Source organism: Pseudorca crassidens, chromosome 4 (assembly GCF_039906515.1).
Source record: "Pseudorca crassidens isolate mPseCra1 chromosome 4, mPseCra1.hap1, whole genome shotgun sequence".
In the NCBI taxonomy this organism is placed as follows: domain Eukaryota; kingdom Metazoa; phylum Chordata; class Mammalia; order Artiodactyla; family Delphinidae; genus Pseudorca; species Pseudorca crassidens.
Window position 1 is genome coordinate 136,867,143 of NC_090299.1, and position 26,645 is coordinate 136,893,787.

Below are 26,645 nucleotides of genomic sequence, written 5' to 3' on the forward strand. Positions count from 1 at the left end.
GTGTCTTCCACAACTGTGTGTTCTGCTAACTGAATCAGTTCCTCAGGATTGGACACTATTGCAATTTTTCGAGGGATTCTAGTCCAACAATTCTTTATTATCCTCCTTAATCTCTCCATTAGCTTTGGAAAGTCTTTCTTCTTTCATTGAAAATGACGCTGCCTTCTTTTACATCCTCACTCTTTTTCTTCTTTTTGCTGCTTCATCTTCTTCTCCCTGCCTCTTGAATATTTATGATTCCCATAATGGCATTACATTTTAAAGTCTTTTTTTAAATAAACTTTTAAACCTTAGGATAGATTTAGATTTACAGAAAAGTTGTGAAGATAGGTAGAGAGTTCCCATCTACCCTTATGATTAATATCTTACGTTAGTATGGTATATTTGTCACAATTAATTGACCAAAATTGATACATTATTAACTAAAGTCCCGATTTTGTTGAGATTTCTTTTGGTCTTTATTCAGTCTTTTTTCTGTTCCAGGAACTTGAGGTCTCTTTTTATTTCATGCTTCCTCTGAATCCCCCTCCAGTTCCTGGGAACTCACCTATGTTATCTTAAACTTCAATCTATCTTTCCATTTCAGACACCTTCCTGGTTGTATAATGCAGTGCCATGTATTCTGCTTCATCCATGTTATTCCTTCTCTTGGAATGTTCAGCCCACTGCTTAACTTTTATAACACACCTAATCTCCATCTTATCCATTAGAATCGAGCTTAAAAACAAACTTAATCCATATTTTTTCGACACCCCATCTCTTTAAGCAGAGTGGAGTGTTCTATTACTTCTAATTCCACAGAATTTAATGATAGTATTCATCACACTATAATATAGTTACTTCTCTATAAGCCTGCTTCCTCTGAAAGTCAAACATCTTATTCTGTCTAGGCTGCTGTAACAAAAATGCCATAGATTGGGTGGCTTAAACAACAAACATCTATTTCTCACAGCTCCCGAGGCTGACAAGTTCAACCAACACACCATCAGATTTGACGTCTGATGAGCGCACTCTTCCTGGTTTTCAGATCTGCCTGTGTCTTCTTGTGGCAGAGGGAACAAGAGAATTCTCTGGGGTCTCTTTTATAAGGGCACTAAGCCATTCCTAAGGACTCTGCCCTCATGACCTAATCACTTTCCAAAGGCCCAGCATCCTAATACCATCACATTGGGCATTAAGATTTAACATATGAATTTTGAGGGGACACAAACATTCAGTCCATAACTTCAGGCAACCCCTCCAAGTCACAAACTACGTATGACTCACATGGCATTGTGCATAATAAATAGCAGAGAGAGCCTTATGATACGCTTGTTGAGTTAAATTTTGTAATTTTCAGTAAAATAGAACCTTCCCTTTCCTCACTTTAATTCTAAACAGTTCACTAACAGAACTCTACCTAAGTCTCATATACTGTTAAAAAGTAAAAATGAATCATTTTTATAAGCCACACTCTTCTTTGTTTACCCCATGGACAATGTGCCCCCAGGACACTAATGAATGCTGTTCCTGAGGCCAATCGCTGACTGTGCAGGGCGCGGACAGTTTGGCGCCTGAGCAAGACAGTGCAAGGGAAAGTAATGATATGAAAACAGCAGTGTTCATTTTAGCTCTTGCTGTAAAATAAGAAGAAAACAAATCAACGTCTTTCCCTCTGGGAGTTAGTGAATAAACTTCTTAATAAAGTCTGAAATATGTTTCTTCACTCAGTTTCCAGAGGGGAAATAGCATTTTTATAAATCAGTTTAATTTCTCTAAGTTTCTAAACCACCAATCCTATCTTTTATGGGAACTCAACCAATCTAGTTGAAGCCAGTGGGTGTTGAGTATACAGGATAGGGGAAAAAAACTGTGGGCTAAATCCATCAGTAAAAAGACCCTGTAGTGAAAAACTGCTTTGCATAGGAAGATTTGCAAATAAGTTATTTGAAAAGTTGACACTTTCTATTAAAGGGGACTTTATAGGTGAACTGGATTGTTGTTAAAACCCTACTGATGGTAGGGAAGATGAAGTTAGAGCTAGTTGGTGAGCAGCATACCGTGCCATGAATTAAATTCTAGGGATTAAGATTCATGTTGGAGTAACTTAGCCAAGGTGACAGAAATAGCAGTAGCCAAAATTTTCGTGGAGATCAACGTCTTTATAAAACAATGATGGTCAAAGTCAAGAGAATGATATTCAAAAGGCATATCCTGATATGAGCTACCTTAGAGATGAAAAGAAATCCAAGAGATGGGAGCCGAGCCATGGAATAAAATCACAGCAAAATCCGGAATAAAGCAAGGCCCTTAAGTGATTACATTAAATATTCTGCCTAATAGGCCACAGACCAATGCAAGGTTTGACCAGCATGATCTGCTCCCGAGAGGCCATGCTCTTGTGCAGAATGAATCACTCTGCGTTCTCACGAGCCCGGCTTGCTTTCTACCGACCCTCGTGGAACAGCCCGGCAAAGCGGACAGAAGATGAGTTACAGTTAGTAGGCTCAGTGACGTTTTGTAGGGCACTTCTGAGAAGCTGAATCCGTGGGCTTCAGATGCAATTAGAAGCAATAGCAGCATCGTGGCTCACCACAAATACAGAGATTTAGGTCCCCAGAGAGAGTAACATACAAAGAAAAGCCAAAAATTCAATTCTTTGTTTTAAGAAGGTAATTCAATACTCTGAGAAGCATTTGTTTCCAGAGATACTGAAACCTTTTTTGGTGTCTGTGGGATGTACAATAATGGATAATAGTTCCACACAGTGATACGAAACTATAAGATTAAAATTAGTCCAGAGCTAAGTTCAGTGGAGTTGACCTAGTTGAGACTATACCATGAATGGATTAGCTGTGACTGAGGAATGAGTAGTCACCACGTCTGAGGAAATGGTCAGTGGGGCAGGGAATGGGGCGAGAGACTGAAAAGTTAAAAATTGGCTTTAGAGACATCTTTGAGCAGAAAGTGGCAGGGGTCTCAGGTTTTTTGCAGCTAAGCTCCTCACAGCTCTAATAACAATTCCCTCCTCTCCTAGGCACACCTGAAAATGGAAATGACCAGTAAGTAATGCTGCATCATTGTTTTCTTCTAGAAGCTCTGACCCTGTCATTTATATAGAGGAAAGTATTGATCCTCTACTCATACTTCTTCGGGTTTTTCAAGCATTTTGCAGAAGGCATAGTATATGGGGTTTGGCTACCTATTTGTCAGAGAGCTCTCAAGTATGAGAAATTCCAACAACTGGCTCTTAAGCTTGGGTAAAGTGGTAAAATCAGAAATCAAAAGTTGCCAAAAAAATCATAGAAAAACATAGCTAGAGTTTTAAAATAGTTTTCCCATTGAAATTTTCAATATGCTTCTCACAATTAGGGAAAAATCATGCCTGCACCTTAAGACAGCTCTGAGTGGCTTTACTTTAACAACAGATGGTTATTTTGCTTCGACTTTACTAAAACAAACAAAGCAGTTGTTAGCAATCCTACCAACTGTTACAATCAAGGTGCTGCAAAGAGACAAACTATTTTAATGTCAAAACCAAATTCTGTGGTTAAGTTTTCTGTGTTGACCTGACTTTGTAGCCCTTTTTGTGGGTGTTTTTGTATATTCATTGGGAATGTGAACTTTAAGAATAATGTCCCAGGCTTCCCTGGTGGCGCAGCGGTTGAGAGTCCACCTGCCAATGGGGACACGGGTTCGTGCCCTGGTCCGGGAAGATCCCACATGCCGCAGAGTGGCTGGGCCCGTGAGCCATGGCCGCTGAGCCTGTGCATCTGGAGCCTGTGCTCCGCAACGGCAGAGGCCACAACAGTGAGAGGCCCACGTACTGGAAAAAAAGAATAATGTCCCTACACCACCTACCATTCTTAATTAAAAGTAGAGGTTCTTGAGATATCCAAGGAGAGGAATTGGGGTTTGAAACTATTTTGAGTCTGAGAAGGGATAGGTGGGAACTCTTGTTGAAATAGACAGTTCAGACACTATACTGCAGTATCCACGACCTCATGAAAAGGAATTACCCAGAACTCAGATCAGTCCAAAAGGTTTGGAAACATTTCTATGTCTTCCCCTCACAATTAGGAAGTGTAAGCATGTGCAACATGGACCTCATGACAGGTGGGGTTTTTTTTTTTTTTTTTTCGGCTGTGCCGTTCGGCATGAGGGATGTTAGTTCTCCCACCAGGGATCGAACCTGTGCCCCCTGCATTGGGATCGCAGAGTCTTAACCACTGGACTGCCGGGGAAGTCCCTACGTGACCCATCTTGATGTTTAATTTAGCTGATGATCATCACCATAACAGAATAACAGAGATTTATTGGCTTGATTCCAGAAATGAAAGTGCTATAAAAGTATATGTGTCTGTACATGAAGAAACACAAGTTTTGCCGTAGAAACACACAAAAATATATATGCACGTGTATATTCTTCTTTCTGTTTGTATCATGTTTCCTTTCCTTCACAGATATGTAATGCTAATTACTGTGGCGCTAACTTAATGTTTTCTGTTTCCAAATAGACCTCAGTCCGATAAAGAGAGTGTGAAGCTTCTCACCGTTAAGACAATTTCTCATGAGTCTGGTAAGCTCCCAGATTGTCGATTAGATGAAAAATGGTTATTTCAAAATCTAACTTGGATTTTGTTCATGTGAACATAACCAAAAAGCATAACTTCTCTAGAAAAACTCAATCATTAACTCCCAAGAAATACAAAATTCTCCTATGAAGAAAAGATGAGCCCTAGAAATATCATTTTTGGTAAGATTATTAGACTCTCTGGCTTTTGGAGGTTGCATGCAGATGTGTTCTCAAGAATGGGTGGTGACTAGAGGCATTTTCTATTCTGCAGTACTGGCAGAAAAAACACTAAGTATGCCGCAGGGTTTTTTTAAAAGTATTGCTGTTGTTTTGTTTCATTTTTGGTAATGGCTGTGTACAGTCAACTGGAACTAGGATTCATCAGTTAAAATGTATATCATATTTTATATCACTTCAAATACTTTAATTGAGCTTCTCAGTAAGGACAAAACACAGTTTCCTACTGATAAAATTTACATTTCTTTTTTCTAGTCTCTTAGGTTTTGATTTTGTTTGGTTTGCAATCTAAAAAGATTTTCAAAATACAGATATGATTTGTATGAATTATATTTGTATCGAAAGCAATGAAAAATGAGATGCTAGATAGTTTTTAAAAATTAAAAAAACACAGATTACATTTTTGTTTTGAGTAAACAAAATATTTAAAACATCAATATGACCAAAAAAATAAAAAGTATATAAATAAAAAGTAATTATGAGTTTTATGAAACAACCTATGTGGCTCTAATTTAAATATCAAGTTACATCAAGACATTTACTATATTCAGTCCCCCCAATTTTACCTATACAAAATACTCCCACAATACATATGTTATGTGAAGTGAGAGCTATCAGATGATAAACATTATAAATATGTTGCAAAAACGATTTTGTAAAACAAAAGGCTATAAATATAGTCCCAATTGAAGAGCAAGATATCAAAGGCTGAATAAGGTCCCCATTTCAGGTAGGAGATTCTAACTAGAACAAATTACAACAGATAAACAAAAGAGGTTGAAAAGCAAGGGCACCCAAAATCTGCAGCGACATGGCCAAATCCCTCATGGGAGCCATTTTCTCTTAAGAGAGACTTTCATTCTTGTATCTCTTACACATTTCTTTATTCCCACACTGTTCTCTTGAAGGTAACCATATGAATGAATGAAAGAGTAAAATTCCTCCACAGGATAATTGGAAACCACTCACCAGTTTCTCCTGGCTGTTTACCAGCCTTGACTAAGTAGCTGAGCCTATTCTACTTGGTCAAGGAAAACCTCCAGGCAAGGAGACTAAACGTGGACCAGTCCTGAGTAAGGTTATGAAGGACCCGGAGTGCGACTACACCATTTATCAAGAAAAGCTCTCAGAATCTGCCTGTGACTTGTGAGCAGCATGACAACCTGTAATTTCATGCGCGCTCCTTTATCCCCTCGGGATTTAAACCGAACACTCGGCAGCTTCTGGGGGTCTCCAAGCTGTGGACCAGAAGCCTCCGTATAGGAGCCCTTGGCTCTCCTGGTGAGGAGGGGCCTGAGATCAGGACCACCTGCTCTGCTACCTGTGTCTACCAGGGAAATGACAAGTGACACCAGAATCGCGGCTTTCAGGAGGGGAAATCCACAGAGAAACCTTGTGTTTCTTGGTTGCTAATTTGCTTTCTGATTCTTCTTCAAGGCCCAAGCATAATTCTGTGTAGGCTACTATCTCCCACCGTCATACTAACTGCAATAATAAGTGGGTAGATCACGGTGGGATAGTTAAGAAGACCCTGAACTACCCAAAGTTCCTTTTCTTCATAAGTAGCTTTTCAGGTCATAGGTCTAAGGAGGAAATATTACTATGGAAATAATAAGATCTAGTCTCTGGTACTTTTATTTCTGCCAACCTCAAGTTAGGAAGCACACTTCTTTTAAGAAAATAATCTCTCAAAAGTCAACCTAGCTGATTATAGAAAATATTTGGTAATAGGGGAAAACTAAAACGGGTGACTCTGAGTTGATTTCAGTAGCCTAGAACTGATAATCTAAAACAATGCCCTCCAAATTCTCTTTGTACTACCACAGTTTTTATTAAAGTCTGTCCACCATTAACAGGATTTGATGGTTCCTGAAACACCTGCAAACAAATCTCTTTCTACCTTCTTTCAAAACTTATTCAAACATGCTTTCGTTATAAAATTATGCTCACCACACTCAATAGAAATTACATTATTATAATTATTTTCACTTAAATCTCTCTTCCCTAATAGTGACATCATTCTAAAATATAACTAGAATAGTCTGAAATGATTAGGTTTTATATAAGTTCACAGGTTTAGCCTAAATTTCCACTATCTCCTATATAAAAATTTTTAAATAGTTAAAAAATACAGAAAAAGAATTTGATAGAATATGTGACTATTCACCACTCAGAACTGATGATTGTTATATATTTCATATTATGTGCTACATGGCCTAAGGGACATAGTATTAATTAATGCACCAATGTGGGTAACAACATGAAATTTGAGATTCAATGGTCTTAAGAATTCATTGGATTGGTCAGTATGTCAATTTATAAACTCTGGTCTTATATCTCAAAATCAATTTTGCCATTTTAGAGGTCAATATATCATGTTTCCAAGGAAACAGAGCTCTGCAGCAACTCACCTTCAGGGGAATGCCAGTGGATGCTAAATTTTCTGGGTTTCTACAAGCCTCTATGTGTAATGGTTATTGTTCTGAGTATTTTCTCTGGATAAGACAGTTCCTTGCCTCAAGTCCTCCTCCTCTAATTGGCCATGGTGTTCATCCATCCACACTTCCTGCTTCTTCTAAATATGTTCTTTGTCAAGCAGGGTTCTTCCGTTGAAAATGTGGCCCATAATGTTTAAAATTTGATTATTTCAATTGGGAGCTTTCTTTAATGTAAAAGAGAAAGCCTACTAGGGTATACACAAGAACGTGCTTTCAGAAAAAAATGAGCACCAAACATAGCAGATCACGGAGTCCTTTATGAGAACATATAAGATGCCACTCAGGTTTAGTAAGAAGTCTTGCCAAGTTAAACATCCTCATGATTTACTACAAAATATACATGTGACATGATGCATTTTCAAGATGATTCCCACTTACACCACTCCTCAGAAAGTTAATGTACATTATCTCATTTTTAACATGTAAGGCTATACAAATATGAAGAAAATTGCCTAAATTAAGGAATACATGATTCCACAAAAGAAAGAAAATACTGTATCACTGAATTTAATTTCAAAGCATCACTTGGTTTTGAACTATTTGGAGGAAGAAAAAGCAGATCTGAATCCATTTATAATTTATAATTTATAATTTTCCTTTGCTTAGAAAACTCTGGTAAGTTTTAATTACTTAAGATTAAGTTCCAACACTTTAGCACGTCTACAAGGCCTTTCATGATGTGCCAGATTTCACTTGCTCAAATTTTGAACCACTTAATAACATGTACTTCCCAGATGTCACTCATCTCCTATCCTCTGTGTTCCTCACTGAGCTCAAGCTCTTTTGAAGGGGGAGACAGCACCTTGGTCTCCTTTGTCACTCCCACCTCCCCTCCTACGCATTGTTGTTACTTGAATCTACATGAAAGACACAGGTAATGTGAAATGCTTTGAACACAAATCCAAGAGCAAGTAAAAATGCTTGGGGGCTTCCCTGGTGACGCAGTGGTTAAGAATCCGCCTGCCAATGCAGGGGACACGGGTTCGAGCCCTGGGCCGGGAAGATCCCACATGCCGCGGAGCAACTAAGCCCATGTGCCACAACTACTGAGCCTGCGCACCTACAGCCCGTGCTCTGCAACAAGAGAAGCCACCGCAGTGAGAAGCCTGAGCACCACAATGAAGAGTAGCCCCTGCTCGCTGCAACTAGAGAAAGCCCCCGTGCAGCAACGAAGACCCAATGCAGCCAAAAATAAATTAAATAAATAAATTTAAAAAAAAATGCTTGGAGCCTCTCAGCTCCCCATCATCCTAAGTTAATATTTATCTTTATATTGATGATGGAATAACATGGTTATTTTGAGCAATGTTCCCTGTGCTGCTTTGTACGTCACCAAAGTATTCATGTTGGCCTATAAATTCATTTTCACAAAACTCTCACTGAATTATTTAAACAAAGGACCCTAGAATGTTTTCCTGATAAAATGGCATTTTAAATATATGATGTAGTTTTGCTCAGGCACAGCCAGCTTATGGAACAAGCAAAATTCAATAACTTATTCCCTAGGGCGCCTCTCTTGCTATCACCTCCCAACTCACACCCCCTATCTGCAGGGAGTGAGTTAGCATTGCTCTTCTAGGGTAAAAATAAACAATGGCCTAATAAAGCTCATAAATCTTGGTGAACAATTTCCAGGCAATACCAAGAGGTAAGTTGTGGCTCTAATGACGTTCTTGAAGGGAAATTGGACTTTCCTTGAAAAACAGAAAACAAGCCAAGAAACTTGTATTTTCATCGTTATTCACTCTCTGAACTTATAGATCAAAGCATATCTTCTGCTTTTAGGTGAGCACTCTGCACAAGGAAAAACCAAGAACTGACAGCTTGATGAATCCTCTCCACACCTGGGCAATAAATATGTAAGTTCCCTAATTCCACTCACTGAGATACTCATTAATATCTGTTTTGTTAGCCTGCTGCAGCTCAGATTATCTTTAAAGACTTTTATAACCTGAAAAGTTAATAGCTTGTGTCAGTTAAACCATCATTTTCTATTTGTCTAAAAACAAACTCTAAGAACATTTGCCAGAGAAATAAATGTCTTGGGGGCTGTAGAAGATTCTTCCAGTTGCCCTGCCTACCTCAGGAATGATACAATTCCTCCTTTCTGCCTGTTGGTAATGTTTCCTCGTAGATGCAGTTTGCCTCTGCCTGGGTCAGCATATATATACTTAACAGTGGCAGTTACACAGGGTTCTATTGCTAAGGAAGATTTGCAGGACCCAAAATGACAGTAAAAAAAAAAAAAATAGTATATGACATAGGAGCTGCATTAAGGTAAGAATGCGCATCACAGCCAAAGGTTGGCTCAGGGAGAGGGGTCCAGAGATGCCAGGTGGGAGGTCCAATTGTCCTCCCTCAGTAAGAACCATACCCAGGTGTACTTTCTCTCTGGAGCCAGGAACCATGGCACAAAGTACCTCGAACAAGGTGATCCAAAATGCACTCTCAGCTGGGGTTTCTCATACAGTAAGTCCCCTACATATGAACCTTCAAGTTGCGAACTTTCAAAGATGCGAACGTGCATTCCATCAACGTCAGGCATGAGTGCAATTGCACTCTGTCTCCTATTGCTAACGACCCTTCAGCTCTACCATCTCCCACCTCCTCTCCCTCCTCCAGTCAGTAACTCTTCTTGCCTGTTGACTCGATGCCAGCCCCTGGATGCCAGCTGTTGTACTACTGTACTTTTCAAAGTACCATACTGTAAGAGTAAAAAGGTTTCCTTCATTTTTTGTTTTTTTAATGTATTATTTGTGTGAAAAGTATTATAAACCTATGACAGTACAGTACTATACAGCTGATTGTGTTAGTTGGGTACCTAGGCTAACTTTGTTGGACTTACGAACAAATTGGACTTACGAGCACACTCTTGGAACAGAACTCGTTAGTATACAGGGAACTTACAGAACCCAGATGGTCATGTAGGCACATTCTTGCTGTATAACTAGATGAGCGACAGAGCCCTCCATGTGTCTCAATGAGACCAGATGCAAGGTGATCAATCTCATTACATTAATTGTTAATCAATGAATAGCTGAAGCCTCTCAAAACTATGATTACAAGCAACTGCTATTCTGTGCGTTCCATTCTTTGACCAGGAGTCAGTGCAATGCAGGTACATGTCTTATTTCAGTAAAACAACTCAGCCCGATTTCAGGCCTGCTGGAATTAACCTTTCCAGCTTAGCATGGGACCGTCTTTTGCTTTTCTAGAATTGGGTAAGAAAAGTTTCTTTTGACTTATTTTTCACAAGCAGCATTGATTAAGTGCCCTCACAATTAGGGTTTGATCATTTTTAGAACCTGCAGAGAAATTTACCCTTTAGCAACTAATAGTAAAAAAGCAAAAGAACAGATAAATAGGTGTATGCCCAGAATTGGCCTAAACACAATGGTAGTCACTCTGGGTAGCGTCCGGGGGGAATATCATTGTTATGCCCACTACCTATGTCTACTTCCCAGCACAAAGACAGTGCTGTTATGGATACTCAGCCAGTGTTTATTGAATAAATGATGCCAGCCATGCTTCTCTGGCCAGGAGCAGGAGATGTAAACAAAGGAGTGTCATCCAGACATGCATCAGTGTCAGAATTTCATCCTTCTCTAGCCAGCAAGGGGTGGGTTAGGATGAGAGGAATCTGGGCCTTTGCCTATCCTTTTGCAATGCACTCTTTCAGATGCAAGATTCAAGAACCTGAGAAGTGTGAGAAATTTGTGGAGACGTGGTCCAGCCCTCTCTAGTATATGGCAAGCTTCCTTCCGTACAAGCTATGGTTTCTTTGCAATCCTGTGGCTAGTAAAAGGATGCCTTCCAGATTGTTAAAATGCTCAAATCTTAGTGACTAATTGTCCAGTTTGGAGGAAGAAGAAGTCTTCTGTTCAGTTGGGAAGAGAAAGAAAGAAGAGTCTCTATGCAGGAGACAGTCTCTATACAGAAGAAAAGGAAGAGTACTGACCCAAACAAGCTCAACAAAATGAATTATTATCCAACTCCCATTCCTTTCAATTTTTGTACTTGAAAAAATGTTCCTAGCCTCTAATCTCATGTCTTTTGATTTGCAGAGGTAAATAGCTTCTGTTGCCTTTCTGAGTAATTGTGGAATTACATAACAATGTTCTGAAGAGTAAAGATGAAAGTAATGGGAAGAAACATATTTGAAATTGGTCAGTTCTATTGTCTATTTGTCTTACTCTTTTTCAATATATTTCTATTAGCAACCATTGTACTTTAAATGTAGTAACCGCTGAGTAATTGCTTCCTCCTAGAAATCAGATATCACCTAGAAATAAGATATCAACTCAGAAATTCAGGATAAATAAGAATGCATTTATCAGAACTAGAAGTTGAGAAAAGAAATTGAGAAGTCTTTGGATTGGTATGCAACCGCAAACACTGATACGGACACATTCACTCATGTTAAAATTTTTCACCTCAGGATAAATTTCTAGATGTATTTAATGCCTGCTGCTTCGTATAACGATCATCTATTTTGTGCTGAATGTTACATTTAATGGAATTCCAAAATACCTTTAATCTATGACCCTTGCCCTCTCTGCAAAGCTTTGTCTAGTGAGAAAATGAAATCGCACATAAGAAATAAGAAAATAGAGAAAAAAGTTAAAAAGCTATATGGGCATGATTGATACAACTGATCAATTCAATCTAGTTCTAAAATCTCTTAAGACTTTTATGTCAACAAGCGGAAGGTTGATAGGAGTTTCAAAAAATATCCTTCACTGCAGATTTACTGCTATATTTAGGGACCATAATTTATTTAGAATAAGAAAATGATTATTTTAGTTTAAGCTTTCCCTGTATAATTCATTTTCCTCCCAGCGACTAGCTGATACCTCCCTCAAAATGGCTGTTAGTGCAAAAGTAACTTGTGGTAAGTTTTGAAGGCCGCTGGAATCAATGATTAGAGATACATTAGCTGTATGTACTTCTACACATATTTGTGCTCACTTATAATGCAAATATGCTCTGTTATCTTCTTCTGAGATTAATTATTTTATGACAAAGTGACAAGGAATTGATCTGCTGTTACATAGGACTTCTGCTAAGGCCAGAATTTTTATGCCAAAATGTAGAGCAGGAAAGCACATCCTTTTCTTACTGATGCCAACAAATGGTCTGAACAAATTGGTTAATAACGAGTGTGAAGGGACATTAGCTAATAATATCTATATGGGGAAAATATATAAAAAGCTAAATGTAAAAAAAAGTAGAAGAAAAATTTGTTAGGTTGTATTATGTGTCTGATTAAGCATTTTCAGACCAGGAAACAATATAACACAATGGAAATAATAGGAATTCTGCTATATCATGACTTAAAATTTCCAAACATAAAAATTATGTTTGTCATAAATGTGAGACCAATTCATTAATATTTTAAATATACAAAGACAGTTATACAAATCATAAATTTTTTAAATGAGCAAAGGCCAGGAACAGGCAATTCACAGAGGAGGAAATAAAAATGGTAATATAAAATTATAGAAGAGTTCCTGTACTATTACTAATCAAAAATGGAATTAAGACCAAAAAAATTATAACCTTCAAGTACTTGAGTTTTTCTTTTCCTAATTTCTAAAAATCATACTGGTGAAGCAAATAGTATCATATGCTGCATTTGACAGTATAAATTGGATTAACTGGATTAATCTTTCCAAAGAGCAGTTTGGTAATATTCACTAAGAGACTTAAAATATTCACATTTGTCACCTAGTAACTTCACTTTTAGGAAATTTCCAAAAGGAAATTATTTGAAATGTGATTAATATACAAAGAATGGTAGCAAACATTTAGAAACAGCATGTCCAGTGGTATGGAAATTTCAGATAAATTAGGTATGATCCAATCAATGACATTATACAACTAGCAAAAGTGATTATCAAGACAATTTTTAAATTGCATGTAGACATGTCCAAGATATATCTTAAATGAGGGAAAAAACAATTTTAGAACTGAAAAGAAAGTCTTTTGATTGTTCTGAGAGCAATCCTGTGCTTTAGAAGGGAGGAGACCTACTGCCACCTGGCCGCTCCCTCTCCAGTAGGTCTCCTGTCCGTTCTGTTCCAAGCCACCTGCCAGTTTAAGAAGTGAGGGGAGTTTCAGATCAACGAAGAACCAAGGGGCAGCAAGACCAATAACTTGTATGAAAGTCTCATCCCACAGATCCTCAACAAAGTGGAATGTTACCCATTTCTATTTTTCTTGCAGATGCAATTCACTGTACTTCTGTAATTTTCTAAATGATATCCTTGATAATCTAAAAGCATCTTTGTGAACTTCCAGAAAAGCTTAACATGTTCTTCAATTATTTTTCTTACATTTTAAAATGAAGAATGAGGGCTAAAAAGAAAACATCACAAGTAAAGCAAGATTTATTTTCTGATCCTAGTCTATGGCCTTCAACAAATTTCTTTATAATGCTTTGCAGTAGGTTCCACATCTATAAAACCAGGATAGAATGACCTTTTCTCCTAGAACCATTGTGCTTCTTTGCTTATAAAGTGTTGTCAATATGATTAAAGAATCTATCATGGGGGCTTCCCTGGTGGCGCAGTGGTTGAGAGTCCGCCTGCCGATGCAGGGGACACGGGTTCGTGCCCCGGTCCGGGAAGATCCCACTTGCCGCGGAGCGGCTGGGCCCGTGAGACATGGCCGCTGAGCCTGCGCGTCCGGAGCCTGTGCTCCGCAACGGGAGAGACCACAGCAGTGAGAGGCCCGCGTACCAAAAAAAAAAAAAAAAAGAAAGAAAAGCCCTGCTTTACAGTCCTTTCCACAGACTAAGACTTGACCTGGATCCTGTGTCCACTCTCTGGTCTTCCAACTGTCCCGCAAGACACAGTAACCAGTGTCCGGCTCCCGCACTGCAAGGCAGCAATGCAACCATCCCTAGCAAAGGTCCTGCCTCACCGATCATGCCATTAGGGAGCAAGATGCAGGTCTCCACGCTGGTCCACTGCCCACCCTCACCCCCACCATATCATCCTCCTCCCAGACTCCAGCAAACCACCAGCACTGCCATCAGCAGCACGACAGCACCTACCCTGCCATGCCGGACATGTGCCCCTTTCCCAATTAAAGCACAGAAGCTTCCATCTCCTGCTGTTTTGGGGCGCCAATACAGAAAGTTCTTTCTGTACCGCAAACAAGAAAACCCAAAGTAATAAACCAAAGCCCTGACTCTCCTTTCTGTGAAGGAGAAGTGCAGAGTTGCCTGTTCACTCTTCTCCCTGATAAGTACACGGAAGCAAAGCATGAAAGTTGCCAATCAATTTCTTAATTACTCACATTGTTACCCCAAGCAACAGACCTCGAACGATGTCGCGTTAGTGATAGGGTGCGGTGAAGTGCTTTAATCAGAAGAGGAATACGATGAGATTTGTGCTTGAGACACATCACTGAGTGTTCAGTGTGGAAGATTAATTCAACAGGAGTAAGACTGGCAGCGGAGAGGTCAGAGGGCTATTTCAGTATTCCCTGGGAAAAGAACAAGGGCTTCACCAGGTCTGCAGATACAGTAGGGATACAGAGGAAGAGGCAGAATAGAAAAGAATTGTCTGGAAGGTGACATTCTCCAGAGGTAGGGATTGTGTGAATGTAGGCATTGGGGAAGGAGAACTATTAGGGGTATAGATTATGCCCACACATCAAGCATGAGTGCCTGGATGGATCATGAAGGTAAGAGCAAAGATTGGAATTACGGAGCGAGAGGGAATAGGTTTGGGAGGCAGTCTAGTGGGTTTCCTTTCAGACTTGTTGAGGTTGAAGTGCTTATGAGACATTCCAGTGACTCTACTGGGTGGAAAAATTCAGCTGGTCGCTAACATTTCTTACCAAGAGATGGTGTCCCCCAGCATCTCTACGTCTTCACTTTCTTAGAATCTGACCTTTTTTGTTTCCCCCTTTCCCACCCCACAGGCTTACTCTTCAGCTTCTGTGCTCCACGGTTAGAAAGGGAGAAAGCCCTGTGGATTCAATCCTGACCTCCAATCCTGCTCGCCAGTGTGCACCTGTCCCAATAAAGTGATGTCCAGATGACACGCAATAATCTAAGAGAATCGGAAACCATCCTGGGCCTTTCCTGTCCTTTAAGATGTGAAAAAACACATTACCACATTTTATAGGAACATTCCTAGGGGAGGGAATTTTAGGAGGGGCATCTGTGAGCAGGTAACCTGACAGCCCAGGCAGGTGCCTTCACTGATGAAATGACTGTCCCTTGAGTTTAAAGTTTTCAGAACTAACATTTCTTATCCACAGAGACTTTCCTACTTTCTCAGTGTTCTTTTATTACCTAACGTTTGTATTTATTGTTTTCTACTATGTTAATGCAGGGAAAATTTGCAAGTGTATTATTAAATATTGGGTCAAAATCCTGCCATGCCACTTTGTACATAAAGATATTTTATTCATACTTACATGTGTTACTTTTCATGAATAATTGCTGTACTCAACACACTAAAAATATGATAATATGACTGTGAAAATGGCAATGATATTGTCTTCCCATAATTATGAGTATTTTTGGATTGATTATTAGACTATGAGAACTCACTAATGAAAGGCATCTAATAAGTGAGAAAGGGACAAAGGATTCACGTATCAGACCCTGTTCAAGGGAAGTCAATTTACCATTTCTTTGGTCTTTCTCTTTGTAATTCACACTATGTGACAAGGATGTAAGGGCATTTATGACACTGTACTGCATTCATTATGAAGATAACAGTACTGTGATTTTTCATAATCGATTTGATGACACTATCTCTGTGCATTTTTATTTTCTTTTAGAAATGTACTGATTTGTTCTAGCAATCATTCTTAAATCTCCAGTTTGTAGAAACCAACATTTCATAAATACATAATTGTGACATTATTTTTCAGTGTATCACTTTCCTAAAAATACCATATGATTATAGCTGCTGCTCCATCAGGGTCAAATTCTTCTGTTGAAGGCTGAATGATAAACCTTGACCACTCCTTGGACACAAGGGATCAAGACATCATGATGGCTGAAGTTCTGTGGAAAGTTCTGGAACAAAAACGCTGCCAGGGGCAGCTCTTTAACTTTTATGATTGCCTAAGCTGATTTCGGTGCTAAATTATCCTAGTGATACAAGGACAATGTAGTAGAGACAGAGGGTACATTTAAAACTACCTTTTACAATTTATTTTGTTGCAGTGTATTTTAAAATGTTCAGCGTTGAGGATTATGTGAATAATCACTTTGGTTTTTGCTCCCTGATGTCTGCACGACTTCTAATCAAGGACACCAAACAAGAATACTTATATTTTTTTACTGGTGCCTCTTTATGTTTCTTTGAGAAGAAAAATGGGGAATAAAAAAGAAAAAGAACAACAGGGTATAGAAAAAGGCTAGGATCTCCAGTACCTACACTTTCCCTTGAGGGATGCTTTGCCCATGCTTAACTCTAACCTAGAAGTCTTTAAATGGGTGCAGCAGTGGCTAGAGCATGCCAACCATGGAGCATTTGTCTTCAAAAGAAAAATATTCCAACACCCCCAGAATGCTTTACAGAGCAAAAGCATTGTTACACAGAATGTAGTAAAGATACAAACTCTTCTGCAATTTAAATTACTACAAGTGATATGCTATTTTGACTCCTAGAAAAACCATTTTCTTGACCTTAATAAATACTGTTCGAAGGGAGTTTATAAGGATCAGGAAGAAGGAAAGCTTTTTAAACATAATGAAAGAATGAAATTCACTCTAGTTCAAGAATTATACATAAGGAATATGCTTTATACTTACAACTATAGCATTAAATCTTTAAAAAGTCAAAGTGATAAGAGGATTGAGATATTTGCAGAGATATTCATGGCATTTTGTAAAGTCAATCTCAAAGGTAATGTCTGCATTTTTATAAGTCAACTTGAATGTCTGTTGAAATAAGGCACTTGGTTTTCAAGCCAAAATTATCATTAATCAGATGTTTTTTTAATTATCTGATTTAGATGATTTACTTTTTTTTGAAGCCCCCCCACCCCACCCTCGCCCCTACTATTTTTATGCCTGATTTCTTATAAGTTTTTTATTCTGATATACAGTTCAAATGTCACTGCAGCCAAGGAAAAAATGTATTTAGATCAAAGGCAAACCTTTCTGTGTGTTTGTTCTGCATGACAATATGAATATAATTTAAGTCTATCAATAGTCAAAACATAAACAAGAGCTAATTAACTGTTGTCATCTAAGAATAATCGGATGTTGTTGTCTGACACACTGGCTGTGATCAGTCAGCAGAGAAAGACTTCTAAATTCCCCTTGCTGAGCTGAAATATTCCCTTACATATCTGACAAATCTGTATCTTATTTCTTGTCTACCTGCCAAACTTAAGTTCTTGAGGATCAACTTAGGACACCGACAAACCTTCAACAATGAGCAGGCTAGCTCTTCCGCCTGATTTTTCTCCATCGAGAATTTATGGGGTTTTAAAAAGAAAAGTCCTTTAAAAGCTGTTTTTTGAGTGGTAGTCTCAAGACTGTGAATTTGTTAATTATTGCCTAATATTGAAGATATCCGTCATTGTGATTAATTAACTAATAAGTACCTTGAACTGAGAATATGTCATGGATTATCTACAGAACTTCTGGTCAAAATTTCCCCACAAACACAAACAAGACTTCTCATGTTCCTTTAAATGAGTATACTTTGTCTTTTCTTCAAGGGGATTTATCCTATGGGCCTGAACACCTTTTTCTTGTTCTGGATACTTTTTAAAGGAAAAACAGTTTTGATAAATAATGAAAAAACCTCTATCTTGTTCATCAATATTACATTCCTGAACTTAAAGTCAGAATTCTACCAAAGTGATTACGGATAATATCATTGGTTAGTGACACTGTGTCTGAGGCACTGTTTCCAGGCACTGTGCTAAAACCTTCACATCTGTCATCTCAGTTAATAAGAAAACAATGATAAGATACAACTTCTAATATTACATTATATTTGTTTTATTATTTTTCTCAGCAGCAGCATATTCATTTTAGATATATGGAAACCAAGACAGAAAATTAAATAACTTACCCAAGGTGGTACAACTAGTAAGCAGTAAAAATTTGGATTCCAACCTAAACCCCAAATCCCTGCTCTTCATCACTATATTACTTAGTCTTTCTAATCTCAGTTTACCTATATATAAAAACGGGCTAACAATTATGCTCCTGGCTATAGTTAGTGGTAAAAGGACCACTTTACCATCCCATTATAAACAAAGGTGACAAAGTCATGCATTAATCCTATGAAATCTCCAAAAAACCTACCAAAATTAATAAATTAATTTGTAATAGTTGAAGAATATAAGATCAATATACAGAATCAACTGGTTTCTTTTATTTAGTAACCAAAAAATGAAAATTAAAAAAATATATATACCATTTACAATTATGCCAGTATATATAAAATTCTGAGGGATAAATTTTACAAGATATGTTCACTCCCTGTACACTTAAAAACTGTCAAACTTCTAAGAGAAATTAAAGAATACTAAATCATGCATTAAAAGACTCAGTATTATTAAGATGTCAGTTCTATTCGAATTGATCTACAGATTTATTACATTTTCAGGCCAAATTTAATTTTCTTCTCTGTAGAAATTGTTAAGATGATTCCAATGTTTATATGGAAATAGAATGAACTTAGAATAGCTAAAACATTTTCTTAAAAGCCTAAATTTGGAGGACTCACAATACTGGATTTAAAAACTTACTTTAAATCAAGACAGTTCAGAACTGACCTAAGAATAGAATTTAATCAATGAAATAAAATAGCGATTACAGAAAGAATCAAATGTATGCTTTTCTCCTATAGACACATGAATATATGGTCAACTGATTTTTGACAAGGGTGCCACAATAATTCAATGGGGAAAGGACAGTCCTCTCAACAAATTGTTCTGGAACTCACGTGATGAAAAAGCAAAGCTCAACGCTTACCTCATACCACACACAAAACTGACTCTAAAGTGTCATAACCTTAAACGTTAAATCCAGATCTATAACATTTGCCTTCTTTAATGTCAGTAAAGATTTCCTAGATAAGGCCCCAAAGGCCAAAATTAAAGACAACATCAGTCGAACTTTAAACTAAAAATTCTGCTCTCCAAATGAGCGTTAATAAACTGAAAATGCAAAGCCAAAGGATAGGAGAAAATATTTACATTATATATATCTGACATGGCTTAGATCTAGGACATGTAAGGAGCTCAAAAAGCTTAAAAATAAGAAGTCAGTCCACTGAAAAACAGAAAAAAATTAGAAAAGACAATTCACTAAAGGGGATATATGATTTTCTGATAAGCACATGAAAAGACACTCAATATCAGTTATTCATCAGGAAAATGCAAATTTAAAACTACAATGAGATACCACTACATATCCACAGGAGTGGCTAAAATTATAAAGGCCAACAATGCCAAGTGTTGATGGAAATATGGAGAAACTAGAACTCTCATACATTGCTAGTGGGAATGTAAAATCATCCAACAATTTGAAAAACAATTTAGCAGATTCTTCCTGGGATAAAATTTAAAAAGTTAAATATATACTTCTTATATGACACACCATCTCCACTCATATGTGTTTACCCAAGACAAATGAAAACACATGTCATGGCTATACAAAGACCTGTAACCAAAGGTTCATATTAGCTTTATTCATAATAGCCAAATGTTACTAAACAAATTGTGGTATAGTCACACAATGGAATACCACTCAGAAATAAAATAGAAAAAAACTACTAATACACCCAACAAAATGAATCTAAAAAACATTATGCATTATGCTGCAAAAAAGAAGCCACACATAGTGGAATGCATATTTTATGACTTCATTTATATGAAGCACTAGGAAAGAAATCAGCCCAGTGGCTGTCTTGAGCCAGGATATAAGGGGAATGCCAAGAGAGAGGGAATTTTTTGAGTTGATAGAAATTTCTGTAGTTTGATTATGGCATTGATTACAGAGGTGTACATATTTGCCAAAACTCATGCTGTAGACTTAAAATGGGTATATTTTTATATGTAAAATATACCTTAATAAAATTGACTTTAAAGGTATTTTTAATAATTAGTGATGTTGAGCATCTTTTCATGTGCTTTTTGGCCATCTGTATGTCTTCTTTGGAGAAATGTCTGTTTAGATCTTCTGCCCATTTATAGATTGGGTTGTTTTTGTTTTTTTTGATATTGAGCTGCATGACCTGTTTGTATATTTTGGAGATTAGCCCATTGTCAGTTGCATCGTTTGCAAATATTTTCTCCCATTCTGTGAGTTGTTTATGATTTCCTTTGCTGTGCAAAAGCTTTTACATTTGATTAGATTTTGAGCACCCTTCTCTAGTATCAGGTGTTTGTGATATCTGTGTATGCCCTTGCTCACAAACATAAACCAAGCCTGTGTGTGTGTGTGTGTGTGTGTGTGTGTGTGATAAACTCTGATAAAGGACAGAGTGTCTTTGGCATGCTGGCAACATATTATTAGAGAGCTTCTCCTGCTGCTGTTACAGTACAGTATAATAATGCTGTGTGCATTTAAATTATAAATGTAAGTACAGTACATTATTTATAGCATTTTGCTTGGAACTAAAACTAAAGCAAATGAAAGCATTTAAAACAAAAACTGTCAGCCACTACATTGCTGTTCCCATTGGATTGCCATTTAATGATCTCAAAGAGCTTACATGAGTTGATAGATTGGAGGAGGCACAGATGAGGTTTTCGCGGGATTTGCAGTGAAACCCACTTATTTGCTGAGTGCGGTACCACTGTTTGTGATATGTGTGCTACAAGAGGCAGGTTTTAACTAATTAGTTTTAATAATTAGTTCTATTAGTTAAGAACCATGATTCAGAAAAGTACTGAACTTCACTTTGACATCCGCGACAGATGAGCCCAGTCTCAACTCTGTCTTCTTGTTGGGATATGGCCACTCCCTGGGATTGCCATGAATTTTTATTTCAAAAGAAGACTAGTTCCTCTAAAATTCTGCTAGCTGAGCTTCCCACTCTGTGGAGGTTCAGAATGTGGAGTACAGAAATGAAGTTGAACTGTCTGGATAGAGAAATGTGGGAAGTTTTCAAAGGTTGAAGTTTTTAAAAATGTGTGTGGGAAGGGAATAGAAATTGAAATCATCTATTAATACCACATTCTAATAGTTATCAACATCATCATCATCATTCTCAATAAAGTTTTATTACCTCCTACTAGCCCAGGGTATTGTTTTAGACACAGCAGTAACCAAAAGACACCATAAGTGATAATTCCCTCTAGGAGCTTATTATATAGAAGATAATACATATAGTTTAAGAGGAGGGCTCTTTGTGACTTACTGCTAACATGGGCAAGTGAGGTGAAGTGATTAAATGGAAAACTAAATGTTATAGGGCATTGCTTGTTCTCCAAGCTGTGTGCACTGGGCACAGAGCACAGGCATGGAATAAACGATGAGCTCTGAGTTAGCGATGAGCTAGGTTCCATCAGTTTTCCTCTCAATTCTGAGATGGTGATATTAAGGTTTTGAGAAGATTAAGTAAAATAATGCATGCAAATCATTTAGCACAATGACTAGCATATAAACCAAGCATGAAAAACAATGACTTCAAAACAAAACCAAATTAAATGTAGCAGAGGGCTGATACAGACAGTTAAGTATACAAGTTTCGAGCATAAATAGAAGCCACATCCTGGAAAAGTTCTGCCTCTCTTTCTATAGGTGCTAAAGAAACTCTACATGTATTTCAGCCAAGTAGAAGCTTATGGAGGCAAGAAATAGTTAAAGGATGATGCCGCAGCAGATCTTTTTTGTTTTGCTTTTAAATTAATGTTAATGCAGAAAGGAAGGAAAAGGGCAGAGTCAAAAATATTTCCAAAAGAATATGTGTGATTTTGATGCTGAGAATAGCTCCTTTGAGTGGCACAATTTAATGCCACGGGATTATATTTCCTTCTCTCAGTCTATTTTAGGGGATAGTTTGGGCCAAAGATCAAGAAAGACTCCCTTCTCCTTGCTGAACCCAATTAATTAATAAGGTACTTTACTAAAGCAGTGAAAGGGTCACACTCTTAAGATACAAACATTCATCTAAAGATTTCCAGAAAAGATCCCTTTATTTGCTACTCAACTCAGTATTAATTAATAATCAACAATTACCCACACTGGATTTTCAGACTTCAGCCACAAGAGTCTCTCTCCTGAATTGTTTCAAAGGCCTGAGATTTTCTGTGACTCACCCCACTCTATCCCCATTTTAAAAGGCATGGATTTTTAAAAATTGATTCATCCAGGATCAAGGTCAACAGATCACTGGATCTGTCCTTTGAGGTAACCTGCCAGCTTCTTTTATCCCAAGATGATGAACAGCAATAATAACCAATTACAATTTATACTGTCCAATTATGGGCATTGGGAAGCAGGTTTCCATTATTCTGTAAAAGACATTGCAAAGTTTCATGTAGGCAAAAATCCTCATGAAAGTGCAAGCTATGACAACTTAAGCACATCTTGTACTGTGTCATCTTATACATAAACTTGCCATAATAACCTTGTGGGTGGGTTGGGTTGCTATTATCAATTTTCCCCTTTTTATATATACGGAAACATATGGTTGGCTCCCAGCAAAATAATTTATTACTAACGAATATGCAGACTGTTTATAAGTGGCCAAGAAAGCTTTGGCTTTAATCCAGGTCTTCTGACTTCTAGTTCAAAGCCATTTCCATCAGAGAAGCTGAAACTTATCTTTCCCTAGACTTGAAAGATCAGTTAGCCTACTGACCTTGCCCGGAATGTAATCGTGACTGCTAGATTACCAAAACTGTCATTATTGTCAACAAGAAGTTATTCAGCCAAAGACTTAAAAAGAAAATTCTCTTAACACCTTAGCTTCATGAAGAAAAAAAAGAATTTAATAGGTACTTATTTGGAGACACTTATTATCAGAATGTTTTGGGCTAACAGAATGATTAAAGCTTACATATTCACTGATATCTAAGCAAATTATATCACTAGACTCACAATCCTATGACAACTTTTCTATAGTCTAAAGCAATGCTATTCAACAGAAATGTAATGTGAGCCACATATGTAATTTAAAATTTTCTAGTAGTCACATCAAAAATAGAAACAGATGAAATTAATTATTTCAGTATATGTATACATTAACTATGAAAGAAATACGTTCTTTTTTCAAAACTAAGTCTTTGAAATCAGTTGTGCATTTTACACTTACAGCCCATCTCAATTCAGACTTGCCCACATTTCAAATGTTCAATAGCTACCATGTTTCAAGACTACCATATTGGACAGCATACGTCCACGGAGTCTAGGACCCCCAATCCTGATATCTAGTAACTCTAATACCCAAAACTAAAAAGAGGGAGCAGGAAGACAGAAAAATGCTTTAAAATATCAAATAGTTCAGAACCAGTGCTTAGTGATAGAATCAAATACTTGTCAAGCTATACAATTAATTCTTCAAAATAAAGTGTTGTCTATATGATTTTTATAAAGGAAAACTGTGTTAAATTATAAATCAGTTGTCCTACTAGATACTCCCATTCTCCAGTTTTCTTCTCAAAAAAGACTACAACTAGGTTTTTAAATCTAATATATTGCACGTGGACCCAGCAGATATTTCCGCTTGGTATCAATAGTGAGATAACTATTAGGAATATAGTTAGAGATAAGGTAAGATCATTTTCAATTTTATCAACCACTCAGCATGTTGCAAATTGGTAAAGAGGAACCACCTGTGAACCAACAGGGGCTTATCATTCTCTATCTCTTACACTATAATGTTTCCTTGAGGCATTCACTCATCTGCGTATTCTGTATTCGATTAGTTGTATCTACCTTGAATCTGTGACTCTTTTGTCAGGACATAAACACGATTAGGCAAAGCAAAAAATCTTCCCCAGTCATTATCACTTTGGTTTATGGTCCACCACCCTTCTGAATCTAGTACTGTCCATGAATTCTAGGTGAAAGTTATCCTCAGTGATCCATGGGTAACTGCATTTTCAAAACCCTTCCAGTTATTTTCCACCCTCTTATTTCGATCACAATTAACTACACGCAAATCCCTGACTATTCCAGACTCTAGGTATTACTACCTTCCCCAGAAATGCTCTTCCTCTTAGACCGCCATCCTCCATAACTCTTAGACTTTATAGCTTTCTCTAAAGACCCACAACAGAATTCACTGTCACTCCTTCTGTGTCTCATTGTACATTTTATATAACTCTATTATATCTCACAATTGATTGCAATGATTTTAATATAAAAATATATTTGTATATTTAACCTGTGTTCTTTGTATTTACATAGCCACTTCCAAATCCTCATTCCCATGGGGCTGGAAAGAATTCTACCACGGCATAGAGCCAACCTTAATAGGCACTCAGTGCATGCATGTGGAATGAACGAGTGATCTTAGTACAATTTCTGGCATATCAAAGTTTCCAAATCAAGTCATTAGCCTATGTTATAGCTATAGCCACATTACTAGGTGGGAAGGAAATAAAATTGGCCCCGAAATTTTAACAAAACCTACCTTAATAGGAAAGCCTAGTTTAAAATTTCTTCTGGCTAATTGTCCTTGATACATTTTTTCCTAATACCCTAGTAATATAACAATGGTGACATACATCAATTTATTAGATGAATTATTTATTGGGAACCTAGGTTGTTCCAAACACTGTCACTATGTCAGAAGTAAAATGGCAAGACAGACATAGCTATTGCCCACTTAGAGGTCAGAGAAAAAGATGAAAACTCATACATTTGCCTAAAACTAAAATTAAAATGATGAAATGCAACTGGAAAAGGCCCCACAAATACTTTGCTTCTGAAAAGAGAGCAAACCTGCTTTTCTGAAAAGCAAGATAATGGAAAGGAACATGTCTTTTTATTTCCTCACTGTTTGCCCACTCAAAAAGAGGATATGACCTAACTAAAACATTGAGCATGAATCCTGTGGCTGCGGGGATTCTATTTTTTGAGGAGAGCAAGATGATATTCTCATGCTTCTTCATCCCCAAGACACCCTACCTCTCTTTCTATAATACCTCTCTATTCTCCATGTAGAGACTGCAACACTCAGAAAACAACAGGCTAGAAAATAGGAACAGGTCTTAAGCGCATGCACAAAAAGAGTCCTAGGAATAGAATATTCGGAGTATTCTTCTTTTTCATCTAGCGTGCTGATTCGAATTGTTACAGAAGGAAGTCGGGGACGGGGAGCTGAAGGAGGGGTGTCACATGATTGAATCTCAACAGGGTTTATCAGGTGAAAGGCTGCCAAACTCCAGAAATGGAAATGGAAACTGTGTAGCAATTTGTTCTCTTGTCATGCATATGATATTGAACAAACACTCAAGTGGATGGTGAGTGAGATCAAGGCAATCTATATAGTGTGTGTTTATAAACACCAGGTCTAGATCCATTTCCTTCAAGGAAGAGTAAACAAGCTAGTAAAATACAGCCTATGAAGAAAAGCTGCAGTACAGGAGAACAGAACAAGATAAGGAAGACTCAGAAGGAGAGCATAGGTCTGAAACCAATTTATCATGAGAATCGTCGCATAAGCTTGGAAAAGAGCGTGACCCCATGACACAAAGAAACCAACATTAAGAGTACAGGTTAAGAGGCAATGGCAGCATGTGAGCACAAGTGTTTTGAAGATTCCAAGGGAACCAGATATAGTAGAATTAAAATTCTCTTTTGAAACTAAAAATAGAACTACCATATGACCCAGCAATCCCACTACTGGGCATATACCCTGAGAAAACCAGAATTCAAAAAGAGTCATGTACCACAATGTTCATTGCAGCTCTATTTACAATAGCCAGGACATGGAAGCAACCTAAGTGTCCGTCAACAGATGAATGGATAAAGAAGATGTGGCACATATATACAATGGAATATTACTCAGCCATAAAAAGAAACAAAATTGAGTTATTTGTAGTGAGATGGATGGACCTAGAGTCTGTCCTACAGAGTGAAGTAAGTCAGAAAGAGAAAAACAAATACCCTATGCTAACATATATATATGGAATCTAAAAAAAAAAGAAACGAAAATGTTCTGAAGAACCTAGGGGCAGGACAGGAGTAAAGATGCAGATGTACAGAATGGACTTGAAGACACGGGGAGGGGGAATGGTAAGCTGGGACAAAGTGAGAGAGTGGCATGGACATATATACACTACCAAATGTAAAATACATAGCTAGTGGGAAGAAGCTGCATAGCACAGGGAGATCAGCTCAGTGTTTTGTGACCACCTAGAGGGGTGGGATAGGGAGGGTGGGAGGGAGGGAGATGCAAGAG

General features: G+C 37.6%; 1 protein-coding gene and 1 long non-coding RNA gene across 6 annotated transcripts in view; one reads left to right on the plus strand and one right to left on the minus strand.

The window, feature by feature from the left end:
- Positions 1-15,718, plus strand: part of EMCN (endomucin) — a 92,467-nt gene extending 76,749 nt beyond the window's left edge. Inside the window, exons 9-13 of one of the 3 annotated variants that reach the window (XR_010943174.1) lie at positions 3,017-3,041; positions 4,497-4,558; positions 9,076-9,149; positions 11,355-11,456; positions 15,223-15,718. Coding sequence is in view for 2 of the 3 variants with exons in the window: in XM_067736870.1 (XP_067592971.1) it covers positions 3,017-3,041; positions 4,497-4,558; positions 9,076-9,110 (122 nt within the window). In the remaining variant the exon portion in view is untranslated. Of the gene's footprint in view, positions 1-3,016; positions 3,042-4,496; positions 4,559-9,075; positions 9,150-10,969; positions 11,325-11,354; positions 11,457-15,222 lie in introns of those variants that run through there. The other 2 variants (XM_067736870.1, XM_067736869.1) reach the window with 2 other exon arrangements.
- The window catches only part of LOC137224002 (uncharacterized), a 117,043-nt gene that overhangs the window by 19,360 nt on the left and 71,038 nt on the right, over positions 1-26,645 (minus strand). The gene's annotated exons all lie outside the window — the stretch shown is intronic.